Source organism: Saccoglossus kowalevskii, chromosome 2, assembly GCF_978046115.1.
Source record: "Saccoglossus kowalevskii chromosome 2, keSacKowa6.1, whole genome shotgun sequence".
Classification (NCBI taxonomy): Eukaryota; Metazoa; Hemichordata; class Enteropneusta; family Harrimaniidae; genus Saccoglossus; species Saccoglossus kowalevskii.
The window spans coordinates 7,077,052-7,088,170 of record NC_140642.1 but is presented as its reverse complement, the minus strand read 5'-3'; the positions used below and the strand labels follow the sequence as shown (position 1 = coordinate 7,088,170).

At 39.1% G+C, this 11,119-nt stretch overlaps 1 protein-coding gene across 1 annotated transcript; it reads left to right on the top strand.

The window, feature by feature from the left end:
* Positions 1-13: 13 nt before the first annotated feature.
* LOC100372816 (N-alpha-acetyltransferase 80-like) lies at positions 14-9,986 on the top strand. The gene is made up of 4 exons (XM_002733541.3): positions 14-162; positions 2,388-2,530; positions 3,298-3,476; positions 9,427-9,986. The coding sequence occupies exons 1-4, from the start codon at positions 59-61 to the stop codon at positions 9,655-9,657; spliced, it is 657 nt and encodes a 218-aa protein (XP_002733587.1). The 5' UTR covers positions 14-58; the 3' UTR covers positions 9,658-9,986.
* Positions 9,987-11,119: the final 1,133 nt, after the last annotated feature.

The window sequence follows — 11,119 nt, the reverse complement described above, 5'->3', positions numbered from 1 at the left end:
ACTGAACAAATGTCAAGTGTCATGCGATTGTAGTTCTTATCTTTGAGGTGTTACTGAGATGGCAGAAGTTATTGAGATCCACGCTTTGCACAGAAGAGTAGATTTAAAGCAAGAATGTTGTGAACTGATGAATAGTCAATGGCCCCGAAGTAATACGGCTAGGTGAGATTCGAAATACATTACCGGTATATCTATTTATTTATTTACTTATTGACTCTTATACAATCCCCGGAGTGAAAGAAAATGGTCACAAAGTACAAGAAAAAAAATATAAAAACAATATACTAAATAACAAAATACAATCACTAAATTACTAAATAATACAAAATCACTATAATACTAACTAATATGAAATTACTAAAATGACAGCAGGCATTGAAATGTCAAGTAAGCTATATTACCCTGCTTCCTGACTTCAAAGCTTTTACTTATGAACTGTGCTACTGGTATAATAATGTTTTCATTCTGTAACAATTCCATGATTTTTTTCTCTGCAGGTTTATTTTCAAATGCTGGGATCATATCCTTAGCTTTATTGAACAGTTTGGTACGCAACTCATTATATTTGTTGCATTCCATCAGAAAATAAATGTCATCTTCAATTAGACCTTTGTTACACATGTCATGAACCCTGTTGTTTAAGGGAATTTTTTTATGACGATCCATTTCAATTTTGAGATTTGGTAAGCATACTACGCAGTTCAAAGTTTTTTAGCTTGACTAAGGTTGAAATCTGATTTGATTAGCCGATATTTTCTCAGTTTGTTTTTCTCATATCATCTTATCCTTGATGTAGGTCATCGGCAATGAACGGTATATCACATGGTGGTTTGAACTTTGCTGAACCACGTATTAATTATATATATTATGTCAAGGTGATCCCATAAAATATGCCAAATTTTAAAAATTTACTTTTTTATTTATTTAATTTTAATTTAATTGGTAGTATACATGCGGGTATGTATTCAATTATATATTTAAAAAAATTTTATGATGGTTATATTTCCCCAACATACAATGATATTACACAGAAATATTGTTTTTAAAAAGTTGGATAACATAAAAATATTTAAAGCAAATGTACAAGTTGTATATTTCAATGAATGAATTGAAAATAACGGTTCTGCAGATCAGTTTCAAGTGATGAATATGACTCATTCTCTGCAGTATTTTAATACATATTCTCTCTATAGGTTGTTTTAAGGTCATTCATTTGAATTATGGATTGGTGATAATGCTTTGTTTCAGAATGGTTACATAATTTCAACACAAACTGTTTTATCCAGTACTAAATTTTGTTGGCATAAAAACTGAAAATGCAAAAATATCCATGTTAAATCATTACTTCATAAAAAACAATAATCATCAGAATTTACCTAAGATAAATTATTATGTTTCTGAAAATCAAAATATGATATGATAACAAGTTAATTTATCAAAACATTATAGTGAACTATAAAAAAAAGTAAGTGATCACAGTAGAGTGAATATCAGAAAAATGACCACTAGTGATGTATATGTACTGCTAAATGGAAGTATTTTTCCAATGAATTGTTCATAGTACACCACATCATACATGTTGGTGTGAATATTTGGTCTAGCGTCATGGTGCAACTAGAAACTAGAAGTGCTCCACTTTTGAATTAATAAAAAGTTCCACAGTTGGGAATTGAGCAGACGTTTTTATAGGTACAATTGATATAGTTAAAAAAAGTGTGAAAAGTAATTGGGTGATCATATTTTATTTGTCTGTCAAAGAAATCTGATGATTATTTTTAATGGTAACAACTACATTAATTATATGAACCAGACACAGTTTATGTATGAAAAACAGATCTTACAGAGTTATTGCTATTGAATGATCTGATATAGATATGTTGGAAATAATAATGCTGATATACATGTACATGTGAGATGCATGCTCTCTTAGATTGCAAGAACCCAGAGATGGAAACTACTAGAAGCAAATTTTTGAAAACAATCAAAATGTACAATGAAGAATTTGAGAGTTTGCCAAAACAGATCATTATGAGGGAACTGTTAGTTTCAAAAGATAATTTCATTGCCACAAGAGATTTTTATTCATAAAATCTCAGAAATTTATAATATTTGTTGAATGTTTTCTTGTTGTATTTATTATTGACATTGTTTGGTCTTTTGTTCGTTTTTTGGCAAAACATTTTGTAATTTCTTATTATTACATTATTTTGATCCAAATAGTCTATTCTATTCTATTCTATTCTATTCTATTCTATTCTATTCTATTCTATTCTATTCTATTCTATTCTATTCTATTCTATTCTATTCTATTCTATTCTATTCTATTCTATTCTATTCCATTCTATTTTATTCTATTCTATTCTATTCTATTCTATTCTGTATTACAGACTGCATTCCTTAGATAAATCTAAAGATGAGTTACCATATTCTATGGTGATGACAGAGAGATGTGGTGAGAAGGAAATTGTACTAGGACATAGTAGACTGTGTAAAGTTATTGGAATACCACATGCAGTACTGGTTGAATCAGGTATTTATACAACCATTATAGTCTCCCCATAAGCTGTATACAGCTGGGTATATATATTATAAGTCTATTTTGTTTTCCTAGATTGTTATAAAGCAAACAGATGATATGGAAGGACTTTCGGCCCTTGATGCTGTGTAATATTTTTTCCCTCATTATGTCAGTACCGGTATCATTTTTTGTTTCAAGGTATCATAAATGGAAATCAACACTGTAATTGTGTTTAATATATAATTCCATTATGAATTATGTATATAGTTTAGGGATTCAATATGGATGAAAAAATATTTTGTTGCATTGTTATTTCATGGTTTAGACCAAATCATTTTAAGATTTATCATATATATTTCATTTCCAGCACTATTGTCCTGTCTACCCCATTTTAGCAGTGAAAGAAGCCCCTGTCCTGTGTGAGTCGTGTGGGTGCCCCTCTCAATAGGAATGAGCAGGCCTTACACTGTGGCAATATACATGTGCTAAAAATGTTTCTTGTGCAGCACACACAACACCATGCGTATGGATTGTTATCATACGTATCAAAATAATCTGTGCACCTGCGTAAATGAGAATACTCACTGTATCAAAACATCATTAATAAAAATGTCTTGTTTTCATCCATGTTACATCTTTATGTAAATGTTGTAATTGTGTGTAGATGATTCCACCAGGAAAATTGATAAAAAATGTTATGCATTCTGTTATCACTCTTTTAAAGAACTAATTTTGTGTAATTGATGCATTTTAAACTCATTTTTATTTTGTTTTCCCAGTGGTGGTTGACAAGAAAAGAAGAGGAGAGGGTCTGGGTAGGAAACTGATGGATCTTACAGAAGAACATGCTCGTAATATGGGCTCTCATACAATGTATCTGTGTACCAAAGATAAACAAGATTTCTATCAACATCTGGGCTACAAGTATTGTGATCCTGTAAACACATTAGCTGCTCAGGTAAGTACATGGTATTGAAGTGTTCAGACTACCATGCTGGCTCACATCTAACACATTAGCTACTCAGGTATGTACATGGTATTGAAGTGTCCAGACTACCATGCTGGCTCACATCTAACACATTAGTACTCAGGTATGTACATGGTATTGAAGTGACCAGACTACCATGCTGGCTCACATCTAACACATTAGTACTCAGGTATGTACATAGTATTGAAGTGTCCAGACTACCATGCTGGCTCACATCTAACACATTAGCTACTCAGGTATGTACATGGTATTGAAGTGTCCAGACTACCATGCTGGCTCACATCTAACACATTAGCTACTCAGGTATGTACATGGTATTGAAGTGTTCAGACTACCATGCTGGCTCACATCTAACACACTAGCTACTCAGGTATGTACATGGTATTGAAGTGTCCAGACTACCATGCTGGCTCACATCTAACACATGAGCTACTCAGGTATGTACATGGTATTGAAGTGTCCAGACTACCATGCTGGCTCACATCTAACACACTAGCTACTCAGGTATGTACATGGTATTGAAGTGTCCAGACTACCATGCTGGCTCACATCTAACACATTAGTACTCAGGTATGTACATGGTATTGAAGTGTCCAGACTACCATGCTGGCTCACATCTAACACATTAGCTACTCAGGTATGTACATGGTATTGAAGTGTCCAGACTTCCATGCTGGCTCACATCTAACACATTAGCTACTCAGGTACATGTATGTACCTGGTTTTGAGTGTCCAGACTACCATGCTGGCTCACATCTAACACATTAGCTACTCAGGTATGTACATAGTATTGAAGTGTCCAGACTACCATGCTGGCTCACATCTAACACATTAGCTTCTCAGGTATGTACATGGTATTGAAGTAAGCAAATAACACCGAATAAACGGCAAGGTAAAGACTATGTCTAATTATAGTAAACACGTACTGCGTGCGTGACTCGAACCGGCGCTCGCATACGGCAGATAATCGCCTAGCTTCACGCCACTACACATCTTCCCCTCGGCCACCGGGCATCCCCAAAAAAGGATGCTTAATAACCGAGCTTATTACGTGCAGAGAACATGAAACCCGTCCACGCGATCCGCGCCACACAGCGTGGCCAGAATGCAGCAAAGGCCTTCAGATCTGGCTGTAGTAGGATGGTGAAAGTAATGGTACAGCATTATAACAGTGAATAGGTACTGAGAAATAATTTTAAACTCATAGTTGCTGTAGACATAGGAAGTAAAGTAAGCAAATAACACCGAATAAACGGCAAGGTAAAGACTATGTCTAATTATAGTAAACACGTACTGCGTGCGTGACTCGAACCGGCGCTCGCGTACGGCACCTAATCGCCTAGCTTCACGCCACTACACGTCTTCCCCTCGGCCACCGGGCATCCCCAAAAAAGGATGCCTAATAACCGAGCTTATTACGTGTAGACGTGAAGTGGCGTGAAGCTAGGCGATTAGGTGCTGTACGCGAGTGCCAGTTCGAGTCACGCATGCAGTACGTGTTTACTATAATTAGACATAGTCTTTACCTTGCCGTTTATTCGGTGTTATTTGCTTACTTTACTTCCTATGTCGACAGCAACTATGAGTTTACAATTATTTCTCAGTACTTATTCACTGTTATAATGCTGTACCATTACTTTCACGATTCTACTACAGCCAGATCTGAAGGCCTTTGCCGCATTCTGGCCACGCTGTGTGGCGCGGATCGCGTGGACGGATTTCATGTTCTCTGCACGTAATAAGCTCGGTTATTAAGCATCCTTTTTTGGGGATGCCTTGTGGCCGAGGGGAAGACGTGTAGTGGCGTGAAGCTAGGCGATTAGGTGCCGTATGCGAGTGCCGGTTCGAGTCACGCACGCAGTACGTGTTTACTATAATTAGACATAGTCTTTACCTTGCCGTTTATTCGGTGTTATTTGCTTACTTTACTTCCTATGTCGACAGCAACTATGAGTTTAAAATTATTTCTCAGTACTTATTCACTGTTATAATGCTGTACCATTACTTTCACCATCCTACTACAGCCAGATCTGAAGGCCTTTGCCGCATTCTGGCCACGCTGTGTGGCGCGGATCGCGTGGACGGGTTTCATGTTCTCTGCACGTAATAAGCTCGGTTATTAAACATCCTTTTTTGGGGATGCCCGGTGGCCGAGGGGAAGACGTGTAGTGGCGTGAAGCTAGGCGCTTAGGTGCCGTACGCGAGCGCCGGTTCGAGTCACGCACGCAGTACGTGTTTACTATAATTAGACATAGTCTTTACCTTGCCGTTTATTCGGTGTTATTTGCTTACTTTACTTCCTATGTCGACAGCAACTATGAGTTTACATGGTATTGAAGTGTCCAGACTACCATGCTGGCTCACATCTAACACATTAGCTACTCAGGTATGTACATAGTATTGAAGTGTCCAGACTACCATGCTGGCTCACATCTAACACATTAGTACTCAGGTATGTACATGGTATTGAAGTGTCCAGACTACCATGCTGGCTCACATCTAACACATTAGCTACTCAGGTATGTACATGGTATTGAAGTGTCCAGACTACCATGCTGGCTCACATCTAACACATTAGCTACTCAGGTATGTACATGGTATTGAAGTGTCCAGACCACCATGCTGGCTCACATCTAACACATTAGCTACTCAGGTATGTACATGGTATTGAAGTGTCCAGACTACCATGCTGGCTCATATGTAACACATTAGCTACTCAGGTATGTACATGGTATTGAAGTGTCCAGACTACTATGCTGGCTCACATCTAACACATTAGCTACTCAGGTATGTACATGGTTTTGAAGTGTCCAGACTACCATGCTGGCTCACATCTAACACATTAGTACTCAGGTATGTACATGGTATTGAAGTGTTCAGACCACCATGCTGGCTCACATCTAACACATTAGCTACTCAGGTATGTACATAGTATTGAAGTGTCCAGACTACCATGCTGGCTCACATCTAACACATTAGCTACTCAGGTATGTACATGGTATTGAAGTGTCCAGACTACCATGCTGGCTCATACCTAACACATTAGCTACTCAGGTATGTACATGGTATTGAAGTGTCCAGACTACCATGCTGGGTCACATCTAACACATTAGTACTCAGGTATGTACATAGTATTGAAGTGTCCAGACTACCATGCTGGCTCACATCTAACACATTAGTACTCAGGTATGTACATGGTATTGAAGTGTCCAGACTACCATGCTGGCTCACATCTAACACATTAGCTACTCAGGTATGTACATGGTATTGAAGTGTCCAGACTACCATGCTGGCTCACATCTAACACATTAGCTACTCAGGTATGTACATGGTATTGAAGTGTCCAGACCACCATGCTGGCTCACATCTAACACATTAGCTACTCAGGTATGTACATGGTATTGAAGTGTCCAGACTACCATGCTGGCTCATATGTAACACATTAGCTACTCAGGTATGTACATGGTATTGAAGTGTCCAGACTACCATGCTGGCTCATATGTAACACATTAGCTACTCAGGTATGTACATGGTATTGAAGTGTCCAGACCACCATGCTGGCTCACATCTAACACATTAGCTACTCAGGTATGTACATGGTTTTGAAGTGTCCAGACTACCATGCTGGCTCACATCTAACACATTAGTACTCAGGTATGTACATGGTATTGAAGTGTCCAGACTACCATGCTGGCTCATATGTAACACATTAGCTACTCAGGTATGTACATGGTATTGAAGTGTCCAGACCACCATGCTGGCTCACATCTAACACATTAGCTACTCAGGTATGTACATGGTTTTGAAGTGTCCAGACTACCATGCTGGCTCACATCTAACACATTAGCTACTCAGGTATGTACATGGTATTGAAGTGTTCAGACCACCATGCTGGCTCATACCTAACACATTAGCTACTCAGGTATGTACATGGTATTGAAGTGTTCAGACCACCATGCTGGCTCACATCTAACACATTAGCTACTCAGGTATGTACATGGTTTTGAAGTGTCCAGACTACCATGCTGGCTCACATCTAACACATTAGTACTCAGGTATGTACATGGTATTGAAGTGTTCAGACTACCATGCTGGCTCATACCTAACACATTAGCTACTCAGGTATGTACATGGTATTGAAGTGTTCAGACCACCATGCTGACTCACATCTAACACATTAGCTACTCAGGTATGTACATGGTATTGAAGTGTTCAGACCACCATGCTGGCTCATACCTAACACACTAGCTACTCAGGTATGTACATGGTATTGAAGTGTCCAGACCACCATGCTGGCTCACATCTAACACATTAGCTACTCAGGTATGTACATAGTATTGAAGTGTCCAGACTACCATGCTGGCTCACATCTAACACATTAGCTACTCAGGTATGTACATGGTATTGAAGTGTCCAGACTACCATGCTGGCTCACATCTAACACATTAGCTACTCAGGTATGTACATAGTATTGAAGTGTCCAGACTATCATGCTGGCTCACATCTAACACATTAGCTACTCAAGTATGTACATGGTATTGAAGTGTCCAGACTACCATGCTGGCTCACATCTAACACATTAGCTACTCAGGTATGTACATGGTATTGAAGTGTCCAGACTACCATGCTGGCTCACATCTAACACATTAGCTACTCAGGTATGTACATAGTATTGAAGTGTCCAGACTATCATGCTGGCTCACATCTAACACATTAGTACTCAGGTATGTACATGGTATTGAAGTGTCCAGACTACCATGCTGGCTCACATCTAACACATTAGCTACTCAGGTATGTACATGGTATTGAAGTGTCCAGACTACCATGCTGGCTCACATCTAACACATTAGCTACTCAGGTATGTACATAGTATTGAAGTGTCCAGACTATCATGCTGGCTCACATCTAACACATTAGTACTCAGGTATGTACATGGTATTGAAGTGTTCAGACCACCATGCTGGCTCACATCTAACACATTAGCTACTCAGGTATGTACATGGTATTGAAGTGTCCAGACTACCATGCTGGCTCACATCTAACACATTAGCTACTCAGGTATGTACATGGTATTGAAGTGTCCAGACTACCATGCTGGCTCATACCTAACACATTAGCTACTCAGGTATGTACATGGTATTGAAGTGTCCAGACTACCATGCTGGGTCACATCTAACACATTAGTACTCAGGTATGTACATGGTATTGAAGTGTCCAGACCACCATGCTGGCTCATACCTAACACATTAGCTACTCAGGTATGTACATGGTATTGACGTGTCCAGACTACCATGCTGGCTCACATCTAACACATTAGCTACTCAGGTATGTACATGGTATTGAAGTGTGAATTATTTGATGATCTGAATTTGTGCTGTGTGTAGTATTGTGAAACATATCTTTCAGCTAGAATGTTGTTTTTGCTAATTTAGCTAATCTGTAATTCAAAGTAATTTATTCTCAAAGTGTACTCAAATTCAGACCATCAAATACTTTGCATAGTCGTCTAAGACCCCAATGAAGCTTGATGAATGCCCACACAGTAAAATTTCGATAGCAGAATAAACAATTTTGTAGTTTATGAGTGAAATTTTAGTGAAAAACCAACTGATTTAAAATGGTGGATTGACACATTTAGAGCAAATACTACGCTAGTTAAATTTGTCCAATATCTTCAGTGTGGTTGAATCAACTTCATTTTGCAGACTTTCAACGTCTGTGATGATACAGTTAATACTATTATAGAAACAAGACATGCCACTTTTTTTTTAAATTTCTCAAATTGGGGGTACATTTTGTACTTGGCCCCATGTATAAAATAGCCCTGCTTTTTATGTTGTTACATTGTGATGAATAGGTTTAATTGCAGAATGAGACATGCCATCTTTTGTAATATACATTAATGTATTTGTTTTGATAGATGTTAGAGACATGTGACTGTCCAATGATTGGATGTGATGATACATCTTCCCAAGGCAAAACCTCTTGTTCTACAAAGTGTGCAGAGTCTTGTAATAAGGAATCAAAGATGCCAAAAGAATTGCCAACTAATGAGTCTCCTGTTCCACCACCCCCTCCCCCACCACCTCTTCCGCCTCTTACTACAAGTCAGGGGGTTGTGGTTTACTGGCTCAAGAAAAGCATTTTGTGACAATACCATTCCATTGTGGAAGAGTCGTATTGATAAAATGTTACCGTAGCTGAATTCATTTATATTTAAAAAAGGATGCTTAATAACCGAGCTTATTACGTGTAGACGTGAGGTGGCGTGAAGCTAGGCGATTAGGTGCCGTACGCGAGTGCCAGTTCGAGTCACGCATGCAGTACGTGTTTACTATAATTAGACATAGTCTTTACCTTGCCGTTTATTCGGTGTTATTTGCTTACTTTACTTCCTATGTCGACAACTATGAGTTTACAATTATTTCTCAGTACTTATTCACTGTTATAATGCTGTACCATTACTTTCACCATTCTACTACAGCCAGATCTGAAGGCCTTTGCCGCATTCTGGCCACGCTGTGTGGCGCGGATCGCGTGGACGGATTTCATGTTCTCTGCACGTAATAAGCTCGGTTATTAAGCATCCTTTTTTGGGGATGCCTTGTGGTCGAGGGGAAGACGTGTAGTGGCGTGAAGCTAGGCGATTAGGTGCCGTATGCGAGCGCCGGTTCGAGTCACGCACGCAGTACGTGTTTACTATAATTAGACATAGTCTTTACCTTGCCGTTTATTCGGTGTTATTTGCTTACTTTACTTCCTATGTCGACAGCAACTATGAGTTTAAAATTATTTCTCAGTACTTATTCACTGTTATAATGCTGTACCATTACTTTCACCATCCTACTACAGCCAGATCTGAAGGCCTTTGCCGCATTCTGGCCACGCTGTGTGGCGCGGATCGCGTGGACGGGTTTCATGTTCTCTGCACGTAATAAGCTCGGTTATTAAGCATCCTTTTTTGGGGATGCCCGGTGGCCGAGGGGAAGACGTGTAGTGGCGTGAAGCTAGGCGATTAGGTGCCGTACGTGAGCGCCGGTTCGAGTCACGCACGCAGTACGTGTTTACTATAATTAGACATAGTCTTTACCTTGCCGTTTATTCGGTGTTATTTGCTTACTTTACTTCCTATGTCGACAGCAACTATGAGTTTACATGGTATTGAAGTGTCCAGACTACCATGCTGGCTCACATCTAACACATTAGCTACTCAGGTATGTACATAGTATTGAAGTGTCCAGACTACCATGCTGGCTCACATCTAACACATTAGCTACTCAGGTATGTACATAGTATTGAAGTGTCCAGACTACCATGCTGGCTCACATCTAACACATTAGTACTCAGGTATGTACATGGTATTGAAGTGTCCAGACTACCATGCTGGCTCACATCTAACACATTAGCTACTCAGGTATGTACATGGTATTGAAGTGTCCAGACTACCATGCTGGCTCACATCTAACACATTAGCTACTCAGGTATGTACATGGTATTGAAGTGTCCAGACCACCATGCTGGCTCACATCTAACACATTAGCTACTCAGGTATGTACATGGTATTGAAGTGTCCAGACCACCATGCTGGCTCACATCTAACACATTAGCTACTC

What these genes read in the sequence shown, in the direction of transcription:
- LOC100372816 (XM_002733541.3), top strand. Translation starts at nt 59, where the DNA reads ATGGCAGAAGTTATTGAGATCCACGCTTTGCACAGAAGAGTAGATTTA. An exon ending in CCCCGAAGTAATACGGCTAG is followed by an intron (nt 163 to 2,387) that starts GTGAGATTCGAA and finishes TCTGTATTACAG; the next exon opens with ACTGCATTCCTTAGATAAAT. An exon ending in TAAACACATTAGCTGCTCAG is followed by an intron (nt 3,477 to 9,426) that starts GTAAGTACATGG and finishes TTGTTTTGATAG; the next exon opens with ATGTTAGAGACATGTGACTG.